General features: G+C 42.9%; 1 protein-coding gene across 11 annotated transcripts in view; it reads left to right on the forward strand.

Moving 5' to 3' along the window:
- Nucleotides 1–707: 707 nt before the first annotated feature.
- The window catches only part of CEP350 (centrosomal protein 350), a 134,467-nt gene continuing 113,740 nt past the window's right edge, over nucleotides 708–21,434 (forward strand). For 5 of the 11 annotated variants that reach the window (XM_043521163.1, XM_043521164.1, XM_043521165.1 and 2 more), the window contains exons 1-5: nucleotides 708–945; nucleotides 14,968–15,053; nucleotides 16,670–16,713; nucleotides 18,705–18,819; nucleotides 19,735–19,906. In XM_043521163.1, the coding sequence (XP_043377098.1) occupies nucleotides 14,981–15,053; nucleotides 16,670–16,713; nucleotides 18,705–18,819; nucleotides 19,735–19,906 (404 nt within the window). In that variant the 5' untranslated portion in view covers nucleotides 708–945; nucleotides 14,968–14,980. The remainder of the gene's footprint in view (nucleotides 946–14,967; nucleotides 15,054–16,669; nucleotides 16,714–18,704; nucleotides 18,820–19,734; nucleotides 19,907–21,434) is intronic. The other 6 variants (XM_037908021.2, XM_037908024.2, XM_027823576.3 and 3 more) reach the window with 3 other exon arrangements.

Genomic DNA, 21,434 nt, shown 5'->3' on the forward strand with positions numbered 1-21,434 from the left:
TCAGGACCCCTATAGTTACAATACCATGACATTTCAGATTTTAAAATCCTGTGATTGTGAAATTGACCAAAATGGATTGTGAATTTGGTAGGGCCCTATTCGTTGATTTTAATGGAAGTTAGGAGCCTGAGCTACTTTTGGAGTCACTGCCCCAAAACTTCCTTAACAGAGCGTTAAGTTTGGTGGGTGCTGCCTTGTCTCGTTCCAAAACACTGAATACATCTAAACTTAACCCCCTGAAAGCCAGCCATTCCAGGGTTAAGATACACACCAAGCCAGCTCTGCCCTCTATGCACCAACCTAGTAATTGCAATAGATGTCCTCCAGCTCCTAAACTCTATGTCTCAGCCTTAGCTGCAGGGGTGCTAACCGTCCCTACATCCCTTACAAAGGGCAGGAGAAATATTTGGTGCCCGGGTCTGAGGTTCTATTCAAACCATTGCCACTCTTGGAGCACGATTTGGGGGGAATCTTTCCTCTCCTTCACTGCTCAGCTGTTGTCTCTCTAAAGGCTAGCCCGCCTTCTGTCAGATCTAAAGCTGAAATGCCTGTGCCCTGAGTCTTACAGCCCAGCTGACGCAGGATGCTGTGCCGCACCCAATATGGCCGAAGTATAGTTTGGGGCAGGAAGTCTTAGCGGCGCCGCCATGTGTGGAAGGTCGGAGAGTAGGCCGTTCTCGCGAGGCGTGGCCGGCTGTTCCCGCCCTGCCCCGCGCCGCTGCCGCCGCCGCCGCTCCGTGTCAGTCGTTGGCCGGTAATGGCGGCCGGCGAGCTCCCCTGAAGTGACTGTGAGCTCGGGCCGGGCGCAGGGTGGGACGCAGCCGTCCGGGAAGGAGCAAAGTGAGGGGCCGCCGCTAACTCTAAGGGCCCCCCCAGCCCTCACAGGATGCGTTGGGAGCTGCCCCCGGGGTGGGAGGCGGAGGCGGTGGCGACGGCGACTCTCAGGTGAGGAGCCTGCAGGGGGAGAGCGGCTGGCAGCGGCCTGTCCTCAGCCGGGCCCTGCCCTGCCTTGCGGCCACCTCGGTTCCTGGCCGTTTGGGGGCGAGGTGGAGCCCCGGAGTCGGGACGCCTTGGGTTCGGGCTCCGGGGCTCCGTCCCCCGTAGGGCCGGTGTCCGGGCCGTGACTGGCTGCCAGACCCATTGGATCTCCGCCCCCGGGTCTCCATAGCGCTGGGCAGCCCTGGCTCCGGGCCGCGCTGTGCTGTCACTCCCTGTTTAAAGAGACCTTCCCCTAGGGTTGTGCCCTGCACTAGCCAGCGGCGCTTTCTGCCGTGCTGATAGCCGTGCCGTTAGCGAAGCCTGACCCAACTGCCCCGCTCAGCTGTGCCTGGGGGCTGGCTACTCGTTGCTTCTGCTCTGCTTGGAAAATGAAACTGCGTTAGCCTCGATCACCTCTCTTCCTAGCCCACTTTCCTTTCTGCTTCTCATACTCGGGCATGACATCTGGGTGGTGAAAGCTGTTGAATGTTCACAGCCACTTTGCATTTTAAATGTATCTATTTAAAAAACTCAACCCCCCCTTGTGTTAACATTAGGCTTGTAAAACCTTGTTTTAAAATTCCAAACGTAAATTTGGTGGCTAAACCCGCTGATGGATTGACTTTCATAGCCTTATCCTCACTTGTCTACAAAAGTGTTGGAATGCTTTCAATGTATAATATCTGTATGTATACCTTGCATCCACTCATAACAAAGCAAGCATTTTACAAATTTTGGTTAAGCTGTTTGTTTGTGGCCCAATCTTTACACAGATTTGTACTGGTATGACTGTCATTTTGGGTTGTGATACTTCTTTTAAAAAATAATATCATTATACTAGTACAACTCCTAATGTGGGTTCATTTATACTGGTATAGCTTACTTCCCTTTCTGTGAGGGTATGTCTTCACTACCAACGTTAAAGCGCTGCCGTGGGACTTCTGTCTAGTGTAGGGGTAGGCAACCTATGGCATGTGTGCCAAAGGCAGCATGTGAGCTGATTTTCAGTGGCACTCACATTGCCCGGGTCCTGGGCACTGGTCCGGGGGGCTCTGCATTTTAATTTAATTTTAAATGAAGCTTCTTAAACATTTTAAAAACCTTATTACTTACATAAACAATAATTTAGTTATTTATTAAAGACTTATAGAAAGAGACCTTCTAAAAATGTTAAAATGTATTACGGGCACGCAAAACCTTAAATTAGAGTGAATAAATGAAGACTTAGCACGCCACTTCTGAAAGGTTGCCAACGCCTGGTCTAGTATGACTAGTTAAGTGAGTAAGAATCAGGTACAGTATTTGGTTGAAAGACTTTTGTGTGAAAGAACCACAAACAAAATGGGAAACAAGTTTACTTAAGTTTCAGAGTAGCAGCCATGTTAGTCTGTATCTGCAAAAAGAAAAGGAGTACTTGTGGCACCTTAGAGACTAACCAATTTATTTGAGCATAAGCTTTCGTGAGCTACAGCTCACTTCATCGGATGCATTCAGTGGAAAGTACAGTAGGGAGATTTATATACACAGAGAACAAGAAACAATGGGTGTTACCATACACACTGTAACAAGAGTGATCAGGTAAGGTGAGCTATTATTCTTTTACGTAGAGACTGTCCAGTTTGGCCAGTGTACATGGCAGAGGGGCATCGCTGGCACATGATGGCATATACCACATTGGCAGATGTGCAGGTGAACGAGCCTCTGATAGTGTGGCTGATGTGATTAGGCCCTATGATGGTGTCCCCTTAATAGATATGTGGGCACAGTTGGCAACGGGCTTTGTTGCAAGGATCGGTTCCTGGGTTAGTGGTTCTGTTGTGTGGTGTGTGGTTGCTGGTGAATGTTTGCTTCAGGTTGGGGGGCTGTCTGTAAGCAAGGACTGGCCTGTGTCCCAAGATCTGTGAGAGTGATAGGTCGTCCTTCAGGATAGGTTGTAGATCCTTGATGATGTCCATTGTCTACAGCCAAGCTCTATGATACAACCGCATTTGCTCCAGCCCCTCAGACAGAGACAAACACCTACAAGATCTCTATCAAGCGTTCTTACAACTACGATACCCACCTACTGAAGTGAAGAAACAGATTTACAGAGCCAGACGAGTACCCAGAAGTTACCTTCTACAGGACAGGCCCAACAAAGAAAATAACAGAACGCCACTAGCCATCACCTTCAGCCCCCAACTAAAACCTCTCCAGCGCATCATCAAGGATCTACACAATACAATTAACTTAGGCTTGAATAAAGACTGGGAGTGGATGGGTCATTACACAAAGTAAAGCTATTTTCCCATGATTATTTTCCCCCAACCCCCCCACCTGCTGTTCCTCAGATGTTCTTGTCAACTGCTGGAAATGGCCTACCTTGATTATCACTACAAAAGGTGTCACCCCCTCCCCGCCCCCGCTGTCCTGCTGGTAATAGCTCACCTTACCTGATCACTCTTGTTACAGTGTGTATGGTAACACTCATTGTTTCATGTTCTCTGTGTATATAAATCTCCCCACTGTATTTTCCACTGAATGCGTCCGATGAAGTGAGCTGTAGCTTACCAAAGCTTATGCTCAGATAAATTTGTTAGTTTCTAAATTTAGCTAATTGACTATACCAGGTTGATTGAAACTGACTAATAACAGACGGTGAAATCCTGATCCCATGTAAGTCAATGGCAAAATTTCCATTGATTTCAGGGGGTCCAAAATTTCAACCAAAGTGCTATAAAATACAAAAAGTAAACAAATTGCAAAAATTGAAGATTTTTTTCTCTAATCTTCAATTATTAATATTACATTTTACATGTAACAATAGTAGGTAAAAATCAATCAGACAGAGGTCTGATTCCTTTTTTAAATTGATGTTCCTTTTAAATAGATACAGACAACTCTCATGAATGAAAATCCAGCAAATGTCAACGTTCCTAATGAGTGGAGGAAGATGATTTGTAATGCCAGATACTGTATGGTCAAGTCTTGGGAGGATTTCTAGGTTCTTTATTGTTGTAGATAAAAGTGGCTTTTTCTTTCCATAGCTAGGATACAGACACTAGCCCTAAAGATCTCACTTGTATCCTCACTGCTGGAAAAACACAGGCACAGCACACTGTCTTGTCAGCCACTCTGAGGCCTTGTCTACGCTACCGGGGTAAGTCGATTTAAGTTACGCTACTCCAGCTACGTGAATAATATAGCTGGAGTCTGTGTAGCTTAGGTCAACTTAATTCGGAGTCTACACTGCGCTGTATTAATGGGAGACGCTCTCCTGTTGACTTACATTACTCCTCTTGTTCCAGTGGAGTACCGCAGTTGACCAGAGAGTGCTCTGCAGTCGCTTTAGTGCGTCTTCAGTGTTCCCTCTAATTTTTTACATCCATGTGCGGAATGAATTAATGTGGTGGGGGTGGTGCTGAGGGGTTCAGAGTGTGGGAGGGGGCTCAGGGCTGGGGCAGAGGGTTAGGGTGCGGGGGGGGTGAGGGCTCTGGCTGGGGGTGTGGGTTCTGGGGTGGGGCTGGGAATGAGGGGTTTGGGTGCGGGCTGCCCCAGGGCTGCAGTGGGAGAAAGGATTCTCCTCAGCCCTCTCTCGCCACAGCAGCTCGGGGCAGGGGGAAACGCGCCTCTCTCTGGCTGTGGCAGCTCCAGTAGGCCTGGGCCCGGCCAAGGGAGGGGTTCCTTTTCCCTGGCCACGGCAAGTCCGGGGCAGGTCCACGCTGGGGCCGGTGGGGAGGGGCTCCTCTCTCCCAGCCATGGCAGGTCCACTCTGGGGCCAGCGGGGAGGGGCGCCTCTCCCTCAGCCTCGGCAGGTCTGCACTGGGGCCGGTGGGGAGGGGCGCCTCTCCCCTGACGCGGCAGGTCCGCGCTGGGGGACAAGCATCTCTTCCCGCCACAGCCCTGAGCCCCTGCGCAGGGCTTAATAGGCAGCTGCATGGCTTAGAGGAAACATCGGTTTTCACTAGACCCACTAAATCAGGGGTGGGCAAACTTTTTGGCCCAAAGGCCACATCTGAGTGGGGAAATTGCATGCAGGGCCATGAATATAGGGCTGGGGCAGGGGGATGGGATGCGGGAGGGGGTGTGCTGTATAGGAAGGGGCTCAGGGCAAGGGGTTGGGGCGCAGGAGGGGTGCTGGCTGTACGAGCGGGCTTGGCAGGGGGTTGGGGTGTAGGAGGGGGTGCGGGGTGCGGGGAGGTTGCGGAGTGTGAGAAGGGGCTCAGGGCGGGGGGTTGGGGTGCAGGAGGGGTGCGGCAAGGGGCTCAGGGCAGGGCGTTGGGGTGCAGGAGGGTGTGGGCTTACCTTGAGCGGCTCAGGGGTGGCAGCGGCGTGTAGTAACACTAAGACAGGCTCCCTGCCTGCCCTGGCCCCGCACCGTTCCCGGAAGTGGCCGGCACCATGTCCCCAAGGCCCCTGGGGGAGGGAGAGGCAGAGGGCTCCGCGCGCTGTCCTTGCCTGCGGGTTCCTCCCACGAAGCTCCCATTGGCTGCAGTTCCCTGTTCCTGGGCAATGGGAGCTGTGGGGGGCAGTGCCTGCAGGTGAGGGCAGTGTGCTGTCCCCCCAGGAGCCACAGGGACGTGGTGCTGGCCGCTTCTGGGAGCGGTGTGGGGCTTTTGGCGCCATGGGGGTGGCAGTCCAATGGGCCAGATCCAAAGCAGTGATGTAGTTTGACCACCTCTGCACTAAATCAATCCCAACTGCATCGATCGTAGCAAAGTCTATCAGTGGTAAGAGAGACATGGCCTGAGACCTGGCATACTTGTACCAGCATTGGAGTTTTTAGTGCATTGCATTTAGCTGCCTCTCTGATCACACAGCAGTGTGCAGAATACGCAGTCTTGGTCAGCTAAGGTGGACGTAAGGGAAAAGGAGAGAGACATAATTCGAGGGATCTGTGGGGGACAAAGTCTTACATCCCAGATGATATTTGGGATTAGGTGGAGCTGGTGATGTTATCTGGCTCACTCTCTGGCCCCGTCTGGTCAGTACATCTTTGAGGATCGGGATGAAGAAGTTCTGGGGGTCCCAGGAGACAGTAGGTCTGGCAGCCATGATGATAATGCTCACTACAATGGTGGCTGGCAGAGAGCAGCTGCTTCTGCTAATTTTTCCCAAAAGTATTTTTTCTGTAAGGGAGTGTAGGGTGAAATAGTCCATCTTCTCATTATTTTGTCCACCAATAGGTCCAATTTCCAACACATTAATTTTTGGTTCATTCATTTCCGGTCCTCTTCATCTCTGGTTTACCAGTTATAATCTTAACACAGTCCTTGAATGGGATCAGTAAAGCCCTTTCTGTTTATATTAATTCAGTCTTTCTGTCTCCTCCTTACATCTTTCTTAAACAATTTTATATAACAGGACATTGTTACAATTTATGAACTTTCACGCATTGTTTATAGATGAGCTTACAATTAGGCCATTATTACAACAACTCTTCCTCACGCATTGGGTATGAATAAACAGTAATTTTTCTTCAAGGGTCTCTGTGTATTCCTTCACTTGGAATCCAGGCACCTTCCTTGGCAAGGTTCTAGAATCTCCTTACAGGTATGTCTGTTGGAGGCAGTGTGGGCCTTACTTCATAGCACTGAATGTTCGAGGCCCGAGGTTATAAGTTATTGACTCTGCACTTCCCTTTTCGATTTCTACCTTCTTATCATACTTGGCGGGTGTAGGAATATTAAGTTTGTGCCTGAATTGGACCACATCAGATGTTCCTCTTCATGCAACCTTTGGTAAATAATTTTAAGGTATTTTAATTGTGTTTAGCTGTGTGTGTGAGAGAGAGATAGCTTAGCTTGTAGAACCACTGTGGTTCCAGTGTTAGCTATTGCTAGGTGGTACTTTACCTGGGCCACCATTCTTGAGTGAGTTATCCATAGCTTTTCTTTCTCCACCTTTTTGTTGGATTGAATTGGGAAAAGAAAAGTTAGTGTCATTCTCAGATACTTTGCCTACAAACCAAGCTCTGCAAACTTCAGGTGAAAAAATGAGATACCCATTGATTATGCAGATCTTCCTTTGATGATCATTCCTCAGCAGATCAGTCTTTCTCATAGAGAATTTTTTTTAAAAAATGAAGCCTTAGATTCTGATGCACAGGAGCCACACTAAGCGAGCCAGTCTGAGCCTTAACTTTCTTCAAGGCTATGCCAGAGAAGGCATGTTGCCTGTGTAAGTTTTCCCTCAACTAAGCTATCTCTGGTTGGTGGGGGATTCAGTAATTTGGATGAAGTCTACTTAGTTTGGCTTTCTTAATTCTTCTCATCCTTTGTATTTTTGTTTCTCATAGACTTTAAGACCAGAAGGGACCATCAAAATTGTCTAGTCCAGGGGTTCTCAAACTGGGGGTTGTGACCCCATCAGGGGGTCACGAGGTTATTACATGTGCGGGGGTTGCGAGCTGTCAGCCTCCACCCCCAAACCCCACTTTGCCTCCAGCATTTATAATAGTGTTAAATACAAAAAAAGTGTTTTTAATTTATAAGGGGGGTTGCACTCATAGGTTTGCTGTGTGAAAGGAGTCACCAATACAAAAGTTTGAAAAACACTGGTCTACTCTGACCTCCTGCACGTTGCACGCCACAGAACCCCACTCACCCAGTCCTGTAATAAACCCCGTAACCTGTTGCTGAGGTTGTTGTCCATGTCCACTGAAGCTAGGACAAGAATTAATGGGCTTAAATTGCAGCAAGGAAGATTTAGGTTAGATCAGTGGTACTCAGATTGAGGCTCGTGAGCCACAAGTGGCTCTTTAATGTGGCTCTTTGGGAAATGGTATGCGGATTTTATGCAGATCCGGTTGTTTCTGTGCTGGTGGCAGCTGAGGCAGTGAAAATGGTTTAGAGGTATGGAAGATTTCCATATGAAGAGAGCTGAAAAGAATTAGGAATTTTTAGTTTAGCATGGAGAGGACTAAGAGCTTGCATGAATAGTATATAGAGGCTGGTTAGGAGCTCCTACTTTTCATAATACAAGAGCAGGGGACATAAATTTATTATTACCTTTTATTTTTAATGTAAGTGATAAAGGAAGCTTTTTTTTTTTTTTTTTTTAACCCTGGATACAACGAATATGCGGAACTCTGCTTACATACATGATTGAGACAAAGAGCTTAGCAGAATTCCAGGACCTTGTGCTTTTTACATAGTTGTCCATTAGGAGGTTTTACATCTTCTTGGAAGTGTCTGTTACTTGCTACTGTTGGAGACAGGCTGCTGTGCTAAATGGACCAGTGGTCTGATCTGTTTTGTCATTCTGAATTCTTGGTTAGAAGAAGGATTATGAAAAGTGTCTGCCACAGAAAAAATGTTAAGAGAATTGGGCTATCCATAAACATGTTTATTATATAAAGAGCTTACAAAGATTTGCTGCTGTTAGGGCTTTTTATGATGTCTCACAACATTACATTAATTTTTGAGAAACACAAGAATAAAAGATGCACTTTTAAACTGGTTTGGTTCAGTTAAATATTTACACTTGGGTCATTAAAAGTAGTGCATAATATAACATAATTATACATGTGACTTCAAGAATTTAAATTACACATCTCTCTAATAGTAGCACAGTAATTTAGGATTTAAAAGCAATTTATCTGATATTAACAGGTTTACAGCTAAATAGGTGATGACCCTTTAAATGGGCTGTTTGAAATATGTGCTGATCAAAGGTAGAACAGTGGGTTTTTCAGAGAGTAGCTGTATCCTCAGACTTTTCTGGTAAGTGTTCCTTCCTGCCTTTTACACCCTGTTCTTTTAGTCTACCACCTTAGTTTATAGGATAAGTATTTGACTAGGATTTTGAAGGAAATTTTGTTTGTCATTGATTATAACAGCTTAAGAAATTGACCAGCAAGGTAGCCAGCCACCTTCCCACTTAGCCAATACTGACTTGATTTTCAGTAAGTTTTTAGATGTGAATTTGTGTGTGCACAAATGTGTATCTATTTTGCTCTTGCAGTAATTGATATTTATATGCAAATTCTTGATTGCATACCCAAATGGCTAGAGTAGTGCGATTTTTATCATGTGTGCATGCGTAAATTGTGGATTTGCTTGTGCATCTGATAAAGTGTGCACAAAATAGGTTGTGGTGTTTGGCACACTTTTGCTCCTGTACATATGTACTGAAAATGAGTCCCAATTTTCCAAGTTAAATTCCATCTTTAGTTTAAGTTTTTTGTGCATTTGGGTATAATACTGATGGATTTAAAGCCAGCTGAATATAAAGAATTTCCTGTTGTCTTTCCTCAGCAGTCACTTCAGAGTGTTATTTTTAGAATGCATATTTTTCTGATATTACTGAAATTTTGAGATAACTGGTTGTTATGTTGATATATAAAAGTATATTCAAATGAAGTTTGAGCTGTTTGTGTGTAAAGCTGTTTTATGTATTATCCTTTCCAAATCATTGTTCATGTCAATAAATATAAGAGTTCAGTTGACACTGTCAAGGGTGGTAAGCTTAAAAATAGACATACCCGCTGTGTTATGGTTTGCAGGCATATAGATGCAATGTTGTACTTCTTTCTACCTGTCTTTGTCATGTTGAGCAGGCAGGGTGTTGAACTACACAAGAGGGTATGGTTAGGTTTTCTGCTTGCATTACATGAGTTGAAACGATGGAAAGATGTCATGATGTCTGTCTCCATGGTCCAAAACAAAATGCAGTGTGCATCAACATCATTGTAAATAGGGCTTGAAAATCCATTTAATGTTTTTCAGGCCCTTATGGTCACATGGGAAATGATGCAGTATTGTCTTTCTGAATCAGTAGACTGCTCCAGTATTCCCGATCCCCTCATATCTTTCTCAAACAGCAACAGCATGAGATTAACAAGACTGGCTAGTTGCACTGCTGTTCAGATCTCTGTGTGCAGAAATGAAACCGACAAGAATCATATACAGTAGAACCGCAGAGTTACGAACACCTTGGGAATGGAAGTTGTTCATAACTCTGAACAAAACATTATGGTTGTTCTTTCAAAAGTTTACAACTGAACATTGACTTAATATACCTTTGAAACTTTACTATGCTGAAGAAAAATGCTGCTTTTAACCATCTTAATTGAAATGAAACTAGCGTAGAAACAGTTTCCTTACCTTGTCAAATCTTTTTTTAAACTTTCCCTTTATTTTTTAGTAGTTTACGTTTAACTCAGTACTGTACAATATTTGCGCTATTCCCCCCCCCCCCCCCCCCCCCCGTCTCTTCTGCTGCCTGATTGCATACTTCCAGTTTCAAATGAGGTGTGTGGTTGACTGGTCAGTTCATAACTTTGAGCTTCTACTGTACTTGAATAGCAGAGGCAGGCAGTGGAGCTATTCACAAGGCGGAGTAGAGCAGAGCGTACCATGCCCCTGTTTGTAGAAGCTAGGAGCTGGGGAGGAGAAGTAGACCTTTATACTCCTGTTGTGGCTGTGTTCTTAACCGGTAGTGATTGTCTGCAGTGGAAGACTGCAAGTAGTCAGAAATTTAAGACAGTGTCAATGTATATTTACAGTTTTGTTCTTTTGTATTGCCTTGGTTCAGCTCAATCCACTTGACTTTTTGCTCTGAATGCATGTTGCAAGCAACAACTTTGAAGAATATTTTTTAAATTCTCTGTTAAAAGCTTTGGGAACATACAGAGTTCAACATTACACTGCATTGTTACAGAGTAGTGAAATGTAGAATGTAAAACATTTGGTGTTTGTATAGCACCTACCACAGTTAAGTCCTGGTCCATAACTAGCGCTTATAGGTGCTACTATGACTGGTCCGCAAATGGGGCTCATAGGTGAATAATAAATTCAGTTAGTTACACAGAACTTTTTATTTTATCTCCTCAAGAAAAGGTGCATTGGCTAGAAGTACTTTTTGGCCATAATTACTGTCCAGTAGGTTCCAGTATGTTGCTGTTTGGGCTACGATCTTGAGATGGAGGTTTCATATACTCTCAAAATTGCCTTCATGAAAGGATGGAAGGCTCTTTTCATAAACATTTCCTTTCCACTTTTCTAATATAGGAGTTTTCAGCTGGTTCATGTCTCTTCATCACTGGACGAGATTTCTAATGTAGGGCAACATTATGCCTTGCAACCTGAATCGTTTGATACAGAAAGCAGCTGTTCGGCATGAATGGTTTCCCCAGTCTCCATTCCAGAAGCAGAGTTCTGGAACTTAGCTTGCCTGATTCTTGTGCCTCTTGATATTAAATTTAGTTCTCTCTAGAACAGTGGTCACCAACTGGTAGATCGCGATCAACTGGTTGATTGCGGCACCTCTGTCAGTCAATCTCGGTTACAATCTAGGGTTGCCAACCTTCTTGCAGCCAAACCGGGAGATCGGCTACTAACAGTCCAGCGGGGCTAAGGCAGGCTCCCTGCCTGCCCTGGTCCTGCGCCACTCCTGGAAGCGGCTGGCATGTCCAGCAGTAGCTCCTGGGGGATGGGGGGGGGGGTCCTCTGCGCACTGGCCCCCTCCCAGAGGCAGCACCCCCACCTCCTGCCCCAGCCCTGAGCCCCCTCCTGCAGCCAAACTCCCTGCTCCAGGCCCAGCCTGGAGCCCCTCCCACACTCCAAACCCCTCGGCCCCAGCCTAGAGCCTGCACCTGCTCCCGCATTCCAGCCCCCATCCCAGCCCGGTGAAAGTGAGTGAGGGTCGGGGAGAGCGAGCGACAGAGGAAGGGGGATGGAGTGAGCAGGGCGGGGCCTTGGAGAAGGGTGGGGCAGGGGCATGGCCTCGGAGGGGGGGGGGCAAGGGTGTTTGGGTTTGTGTGATTACTGTTATTTCTACATTTTCTTTGGGGTAGATCCTGCGTTGCACTTAAATTTAAAAAGTGATCTTGTGCTTAAAAAGGTTGGAGACCATTGCTCTAGAATTTCCACACTGCTTATATTTCTACGCTGTCACACACTCCACTAACGTGTAGGTTCCCTCTTCCACCCATTGCCTTTCCAGCACTTAGTTTAAAGCAGACATACCTAGCTTTCTCTAAAGCAAAGGGAATCGAAAGGTCTGGACCACTAGAGCAGCTTGATGAGCCATGCCTTTCTTACAACTTTTGGGGGGCATTGAGACAAATTCTATAGGGTAAATTATATGTAGTGTAGTTGTAGCCATGTCAGTCCCAGGATATTAGAGAGACAAGGTGGATGAGGTAATATCTTTTATTGGACCAACTTATGTTTGTGATAGAGACAAGCTTTTGAGCCACACAGAGCTCTTCTTCTTGTCTTGTAAAGATTCTCCAAGTGTCACAGCTAAGTGCAAGGTGGAACAGATTGTTTAGCATGAGCAGCTAGCACATATTCCAAGGGACCATTCAAGATAGAATGGCCCGGTAACATCTCTGCAGTCATAGAACAAAAAGGGGGGTTAGTGGGTTACAGATTGGATTTATGGTTTATTACAACAATGTGTCTGTTCAGTCCATGATTTTTAGTGTCTAGTAAAGTTATGAATTTAAGCTCCCAGGTTTGTCTTTTGAAAGTTTTGTGCAGGTTTCCTTTGAGGATGATCACTCATAGGTCAGACAGAATGATCGCCTTGTGAAAAGTGTTCACCCACAGGTGATAGGGTTTCTTGTCTTTTATCATTTTATCATTTATCATCATTCAAGAGCATAGCGATTGTCTGGTTTCACCCACATAGTTGTTGTTTAGGCATTTAGTTAACTGGATGTGGTATACCACATATTGTGACAGGCATTTGTAGTTACTCATGCAGCTCAAGTGGTAGCAGTCGAAGTTGGAGATCTGAGAGTCCAGGTTTCAAATTTTGCCATTGACCCTTTTGGACATCCTTGTGGTGGTACATGATAGATTTACCATTCACAGAAGATACTGGAGGTGACCTATTGGCTAGCGAAGTGGTGTAAATTAGAAGGTTTTGGTTTCATGGGGCATTGGGTCACCTTTTATGGGAAGAGGGGCCCTGTATAGTTGGGTGGCCTTCATCTCAACAGTAAAGGAACCAGTCCTGTGAGTAACAGAGGACTTTGGGAAGTGAAAGAGGAAGAGCCTCTCATTCAGAACTGTTGAGCTCCGCAACAGGAGGAGAAGGTTGGTATCTGTGGGTGTGGGGCAGAGGAGAGAGGGAATTAGTTTTCTCATCCCAACTCTTCAGTCACTGATGAAGAGCAGGATGGATCTTTCGTGTAGTGACCTGCCTGCTGGATAATTTGGTAAGGGTTGACTTCAGTTATTCTGAAGGGTACTAAGAATAGTTCTTATAACTTCCAATATAAATCTTGGTCACATTTTAATGTTCATCTTCTAATTTTGCCTTTTCATCCTCCATAACAAGAATTTCTTCAAAACCTTGTGGTGATTGTTGAGCTATTGGTAGAATATATTTAAATTCATGGGCTTTGAGGGAAAAAGAGGTGCTGACTAATGAGAGATCTTGTTGACTGTGGAGGCTTCTTTTCAGGACTCTTAAAACACAATCCTCTTAAAATCACTTTATTTCCTTGTACTGCTCTTTTTTCAAAGCACTTTTCTTTTAAATACTCCCACTCCCAGTCTAATTTTGCTTTTTAAAGAAAATTCTCATGTATTATGTAACCACTTTTTGCATAAGTTACTTATTTTTTCTAAGAGATCATCAATCCATACTATTGAGTTGTTTTTTCCTTCTTTTTCAGGCAACAATAACCAATAATATTGAAAGAATTTTGATGTGTTCCTTGGCCTTAGAACGTGCAGGATAGACTTCATTGGGAGTTTTACCATTGATTTCACTGAGAGCAAGATTGGGGCCTTGGTTTGTTTCCTGCTTCCAGTGTTGTGCTCTGCAGTCTAGCCTGCCTCTACAGAAAGTAGTCTTTGTCACTTCAAACTGGAGTAATTTTCTCACAGAAAGGCCTTACTTATATATCCTTCTGAAGACAGCTATTTAAAAAATTGTTTTCACCGCTCTATGGAAGTGGGTCTACATGGGGGCCTGCTTCACACTGAAGTGACAGGAAGAGCCATTTCAGATACTAAGATACTACTACAATAATGTGAGCTATATAAATCCCTAGGTTGGCTTCAGGACAGAGGTCCATCAACCTAAGGAATTTCTAGGGCCCTTAGTCTCAAATGACCCAGAATGGCAGGATGATTATAGGTCTTGGAAGTTTAAATAAAGTTCTGGTTTCTTTAACCTTCAAAGTTTGTTCCTCTGTCAACTTTAATCTTGGTTTTACCTTACCCAAAGCTCTTTAAGGACAGCTTCTCACTGTTTGGGTTTAGAAGGGGTACTTGGATTCATTAGCAAACCTGTCCAAGAAACTGCTTTTTTGTTCTTCTTGCCTTTAAATCGTGTCATCTTTTTGGAGGTTTTGGAAAGATGTCACTGAATATTGAGTCTTCTTACACTCTTTAAAAAAATTGTCTAATTATTACTTTTATTGTCATGCTTCTAGATCTCAGTCAGACTTCAGATCCTTATTTCTTTTAAAGGGTATGGTGGCATGTAATGTGTCAGTTGTTTCTTTCATTCATCCATTGGCAGGGCCAAACATTTTCAAAGTTTTTCAAAATTATCTAGGGATGACCCTTGACTGTGTTGTATTTCCTCAGTTCCTTGTTAATGTAGCCTCTTTATGTGGGGTCATCTTATCATTTCTTCTGACTCAGTGGAGCGCTTATTGCTGTAGACTGACAGGTTCTCTCTGTCTTTCTATATTGAAATCTGTTATAGAGCTAGAAGTCTTACCTTGTACCTTCTTGGATTTTTGTCTCTGGTCGCTTTCAGCCTCCTTTGTAAACATTGTTCTTCACGGTGTCTCCCACTGTCAGTAGTGGTTCACTCTTGTTCCTTTTTAAGAGAATTACAAGCTGTAGTCACCTTTTTGGTCACTCATTGTTGCCTGTCTGATCCAATTGGTCATGTATATAGTGTCAAAATATAATTTGAAGGTAAAACATCTTCATTTCTTATTGATCAAGATAACATTTTCTTTGGGCAACAGATATCCTTATTCACTCTTATTGTGTATACTTTTGGTCCTTCAGTGAATCTTTCTGTCTGTAGGTAAACTAACGGGATGTGGAACAACAAATCGAAGGAGGTGCCTTTACAAAACCCAAGGCACACTCAGAACAGGGATTCCCTCAGAGGTATGGATTTGCTTTGTTGTATCGCTTTACTTTAGAAGCAGTTTTATCCTAGATAGTGTAATATTTTATATTGTAAATTTTGTAGATATATTTTTTTTTAATTGGGTCAAAGGCTAAAACCATATCTCATACAGCTTACTTTCTGTAGAACAGCAGTTCCCAGACAGTGGTCCAGAGAGCTGTTAGATCACCTGGTGCTGACTCCATTTCATTGCTTCCAGACACTTTTTTATAAATGTTCAGGCTCTTAATTGCAAGCTTTGTCAAGAAAGGACAAAACATTACGTTTAAAAACAGTTACGTTGTTATTTCCTAATATTACTTTTCCAGGTAAGTATTTACTGCAGTTGTCATATGGAAGATGCGTGCTCACAAACAGGAGTGCAGGTTGTCTGTGGTATAAGATTTTGGATAAGATGTGGTCCACACTATGACAAAACTTGAGAACCCCTGCTATAGTTGATGACAAGCATATTTGACCTATAAAATCATATATACTCTATAATTTGATAGCTGAAATACCTCATTGTAATTGACTATGATTGTCTCCTAAAAAGTTCTTGTGAATGTCTTGTCAGAGTTTATAGACCTGTTATTAAGGAAATATTATTCAGGGGTTTCAAGGATTTTGTAGGTGTTTTATTGAGGTACCATTTCTCAGCAAATGTGTCCTGTTGCTATTTCCAGATCCTCCCTTCCCCTTTCTCTCATGTTGTTACACCTTGTCTTAAATTAGATTGGTTGCTCTTCAGGGCAGTGACCAGATCTTTGTATGTTTGTACAGTTCCTGGCATAATGTGGCCCTGGTCCTGATTGGGGCTTCTGGGTACTACTGTAACATGTAATTACATTTAGCAACACTTACAGCTGAATTTTTTTTTTTTTTTAAAAGTGCTTGTCAAAATAGTCTAAGGAAAAAGGTAATACTTAAATACTATTTCAATAATTTTGGGCATATTACTAGATTTCTGAAGATAGCTAACTTTTTTTATAAATTTAGCTTATAAAGCTGAAGTAAGTAAAGCTTATGAACCTATCACCCATTCTTTGGAAATCTTGGCTATATGTATTGTATATATAACCTGTGAAGCTTAAACATAGCTTGTTACTCTTGAGTACCAATGTATGACAACTTGCAGTCTCAGTGTGAGCTTCCATTGACCATATATATTCATAGCCTGTTTGTAAAATAAATAAATAAAAATATAATATTTAAAAAATCAAAATTCAAAGCATGAGATATAATGGAAAAACCCCATAGATATTTGTGTGGTCACATGGGTAATAAATTTGCTATAGATTTTTAAAATATATAGGAGTTCTGGAGATGAATAGGAGATGTAATAGGAAACTCAGCCTAATTTATGTAACTCTTAATAACTTGATTTTTTTTGTTAAAAATATAGTTTTTAAAGAAAATCATAATATTGCATTGCTCTTTTCTAATGACGCTGTCTAATAATTACCCCCCACAGAGAAGTTTCATGGTTTGGGATGAATTCATTAAAAGGAATTAGTTAGTGAGCCATGCAAAGCTGTTTTAAAATGTTTTGTTTCATTGTGTTACTTGAATTAATAGGAAACTTGATTTTATTCTTTTATTTTTGTTTTGTGAGATCTAACCACAGCCTGGGATACTTTTTCTCAAACTAAGACTACAGTAAGTATATTTTTTTTCTGGATTGAAATCAGTTAATGGCCACTTCAGTTTTATTGAATGCCTTATTTTCCCTATAGTTTGATGGTTACAGAAGTAAAAAATGAGGTTGGTGGTTGGGGGCATGAAGATGATGGATGTTCTTACTGCTTTGGACAGCAATTCTGACAGTGTAACTTAATGCTACAAGAAGCTCATTACTGAGGATAATGAAAAATCAGTCTTGATTGGCTACTATAAAACTAATACCATTATCAATTAATAGTATTGTTTTTATCAATCAGAATGGTATAAGGCAGGGGTGGCCAACCTGAGCCTGAGAAGGAGCCAGAATTCACCAGTGTACATTGCCAAAGAGCCACAGTAATACGTCAGCAGCCCCCACATCAGCTCCCCCACCCCGCTCCCAGTGCCTCCCACCTACCGGCAGCCCTGCCGATCAGCACCTCCTGATCAGCTGTTTCATGGGGTGCAAGAGGCTTGGGGGGTGGGGGAGAGGAGCCCGGACACTGCAGGCTCAGGGTAGGAGGCAGGAAGGGGTGCAGTGCGGGTAGGGCCTGTGGCAGAGCCAGTGGTTGAGCAGTGAGCACCCCCGGCACTGGAAAGTTTGCTCTTGTAGCTCCAGCCCCGGAGTTGGTGCCTATACAAGGAGCCACATATTAACTTCTGAAGAGCTGCATGTGGCTCCAGAGCCACAGGTTGGCCACCCTGGTATAAGGAATGTATGGGTAACTTGTGTTAAATGTTTTTGTAATTTCTTTTTAATTATTGCAAAAAAGATGTAAGTGTTAACTAGAATCTTGTGATATCTTTACATTGAAGCTTTTAACTAATATTAAATATATTAGATATTCCTTTTTTTTTTTATATTATCATAGTGCCTAGGAACCCCAGTCATCAGCCAGGACCCCCTTGTGTTAGGCACTGTACACAAACAGGACAAAAAGAGAGTCCATTCCCCAAAGAATTTACAACCTCAAAAAACACATAATCTGCCAACTGGTAGCTCTGTAGTAATCCAGGGCTGCCAAATTACATGTCAGCTTTCACCAAACTGAATAGTATAAAGAATCTTGCTCCTGAAAATCTCAGTTAGGGCTCGTAAATATCAAGGCCAAGATTTTTCAAAAGTGACTAGTGATTTTGGGTGCCTAATTTTGGCACTTTAAGGGGTAGTGGTTTTCAGAAAGTAATGAATGCCCATCCTCTGAAAATCCAGACCCCTTTACAATGTCAAAGTTGGGCTCTCAAAGTCACTAATTACATTTGAAAATCTCCTAAATCCCTGCAGGTGTGAGCTGTAGAGTGAGATACCTCTCTGTCATTTTAAAGGAACTAACTGTCCTCTTCTTACCTACTGAGATTCAGAGATTGGGGCTGGTGAAGCAATATACATGTGTTTCATAGTTCCATATGTACTGCACCAACCATGGAATACTACCATGGTGTGTGAATTTAAGCTGTATACTCAGGATGCAATGCTACATTTTCTATAAACTGGGGTACAGTGAAATCAAGATGCTAAATTTCTTTGGCAACTTAAGGAATTTCTCTGTATGTTCATTACCCCTCTCATTTTGAATAAGGGAGTGAAGTAGTACAGTTTTATACGTGGAATCCTGTTTCATGTTCCCTCTAGAGTAGAGCATTATAGAATACAGTGTGTTTTCATTCTTAGTGGTTATGTTTCAATGAGGCCAAGTGTTAAGACCTTTGGCATTTTGTATAATTCTGTTGTTGGCAATGACCCACTTATGGAAACAGATTTAGTCAACAGAGCTTAATTTGAATAATCTTTTTTTGTACTAATCTTCATATTCTAATGTTTCTGGTCACAAGACTATACAAGTTTATACCACCAGTTTTTAAAGCTGTTCTTGCCTGTAATTGTTTCTTACTGTGAAAGTGAGAGGAGTTCTGTACTTTTTGTTTAAGTTGTATCCTCACCATTCAAAAAATTAACCTGAATATTGTTTTGTGTCTTGAAATTCTAGTTGCGTCATATTGAGAACAAATTGGAGGTAGCGCCTACCAGCACAGTAGTGTTTGATTCTGTCATGGATGCCAAGAAACCCTCTGCCAATGCTACCAGGAAAATAAGCAGGAAAGGTGTGTATTACTTAAAAGATTATATAGGGCAGGGTAAGAATAAGTCTTTCTGAGTAGTATCATTTTTATTTTTTTAATCCTCTTTTCCCAGTTTCCTTTGTTCATGAACTTGAGAGAAAGTTGGAGCAATGTTTCTCTTTCTTCTGAATACATTGTCCTGAAAAAAAAGAAAAAACATGCTGCCTATCTGGTGATGGTATTTGGAACTCACTAGAAAGGTCCTTTGCTGCAACTTCTGCTTACTATAGTCTGTTACCTTGTTTCTATGGCATTCCAGCTAACAACTACACATGCTGATGGCTGGCGCCAACAGTAGTATTACACTGGAGTGACCATCTAAATTTTTAACATTTCTTGAACTAGTTAACTCATTTTAATAGTTTCACAACACTCCCTTCCAAGGATAAATGCCCTTATAATACTGCTTTTTTAAAGTGATTGTAATCATGACATTGAGGGTATGAAAAGAGAAAAAATCATATTGTCTAATGCTACTTTTAGAATTCAAACCGCTTATGAAAAAATGTGTTCCTATTTACAGTGTGTGTTTTCCTCATCCCTGTTCAGCCCCTATCGTTAGTCATAATTTAACTCATTTGGCATTCTCATAGGATTTATATTAACATGTCAAAGCAGCAAGAAAACTTGTTGGATCTCTATATTTCTCTGATTCAATCAACTCTCTTGGGCTTAATCGTTCCCAATTATGGTTTTTTAAATATTCTTTTAGAAATTTTTTATGAAGAACTAGTGCAAGGTGTAGCTTGAGTGTTTATCGCTTACTCCTAGTATCTTGAAACAGATTGCTAGTGAAGAGAAGGTGAGAACTTAAGTGCTATTCTTGAGCACTAATTGAACCCAAGGAGAACTGCATTCTAAAAACCACTCAGCCCTATGAGCCTTCTCTTCCTGCAGATGGTAGGTACCTAGAGGATTCCTTGGTTTCTGCTTCAGCCTCCAGGTCCTCAAGCCAAAATAAGTCACGCAAAGAGAAGTCCTCCCGCAGTCCTCTTCGAGCTACAACTCTGGAGAGCAATGTGAAAAAGAGTACCCGTGTGGAATTTCGTGAACCCTTGGCTTCATACAGGTTAGTACAAGAGAGAACTGACATTTACTGTGAAATACACAAACTGGAACAGAGCTGTTGCCAATGTTCTTATGAACACTTCAGGACTGGGTTTATTTTTTTTCCGTCAACAGGTGGATAATGAACAAAACCTCTTGGTTTTTGATTGAGCAAGTATAATGTCTGATGTGTTGCGTAAGGGGCTTTATCATCCATTTACTGGAGGATGGACACAATGATCCAATAGGTCTCTTATGTTTTTAACTTCCGTGATAATCTCCCCAATATTTGGAATATCACTAAAGTGTTGTATTTGTTGCTGAAAATGCATTCTTGTTCTTCTCCGGCTTCTGCTAATCACCTATAGTAAAATAATGTGCTGTATTTCTGCTAATGTCTACTAAATCCAAGCATTTCATTCTTGGTATTGAGGCAAAACATTTGTTTTTAAAGATCAGGGAGCTATCTTAACTGGGATTTTTAAAGGGGTTTAAGGGACTTCAGTTCCTAACCCACTTAAACTATTCTGAAAATTCCAGCCCTAATGATTACTAGTCAGCTCTTGTCATCAGGTTTGAAAATACGTTATTGTATGCTTCCTATCTCCCAGAAGCTAATTCATGGGAATTTGTTGGTATTTTCTTCCTACATAAATGAAAATGTGATTAAGAAGTAATTTAATTTTGTCCACACTATTAATTGGTGCTTTAAAATGACAATGAAATAACTAGATTTTTTTTACTACCTGTTTTTAGAATCTACCTTTAAAAGATTTAAATCAAAATTTCTATTATTTTTCTATGACAACTTGTTTAAAAGGCTGCCCTTAATAGAGCTGCCACTCTTTACCAATAGTTTAATTTTCTGTACAGTGTACAGAATAAGCCAAAGAATCTTCTTCAGCACTGGAATTGCAAATGATATCAGAAAGACTGAAACATTTTATTTAACTGCTGAATTGCTGTTGCAAAGCCAGCAGATTTCAGAGTAGCAGCTGTGTTAGTCTGTATCCGCAAAAAAGAACAGGAGTACTTGTGGCACCTTAGAGACTGTAAAGGGGCTAGCTGGGGCTCGACCCTCTCCAGGGCGGCAGGGAGCCACACCGGCTCACTACACACAGCTGAGGATTGGGGAATTACTTCGGCCACAGAAGTCTTCCCTTGCGGCTCTTGTGGAGGCAGAAAATAAGTACAGTTATGCCGGGGCCCTAGGTCAGGGCAGGGCAATAATGACTCAGGCCCTCAGGCAGGGCTGCGCAATAATACTATAGCAGTAGCAATATAAACAGTAGTAAGCCCTGGCCCTAGGTTAGGGCGGGGCAGTAATGAGTCAGGAGCTCAGGCAGGGCTGAGTGTAACAGTAGGCCCAAGCCTCAAAACGGTTTGGGAGAGGGGGAGACTGCCACCCACGAGTTGGGTGGCAGGGGGGACGCAGGCCATCCCACTCCACTGCGTCCCAGCCTGGGGCCCTAGCAGCGGTAGAAGATCCACTGCTGTGTCAGTGGGGATCCTGGCCGCAACACACTGACATGGGCTCTGGCAGTGCTACA

The sequence above is a fragment of the Chelonia mydas genome, chromosome 8, assembly GCF_015237465.2.
Source record: "Chelonia mydas isolate rCheMyd1 chromosome 8, rCheMyd1.pri.v2, whole genome shotgun sequence".
NCBI classification, from domain to species: Eukaryota; Metazoa; Chordata; order Testudines; family Cheloniidae; genus Chelonia; species Chelonia mydas.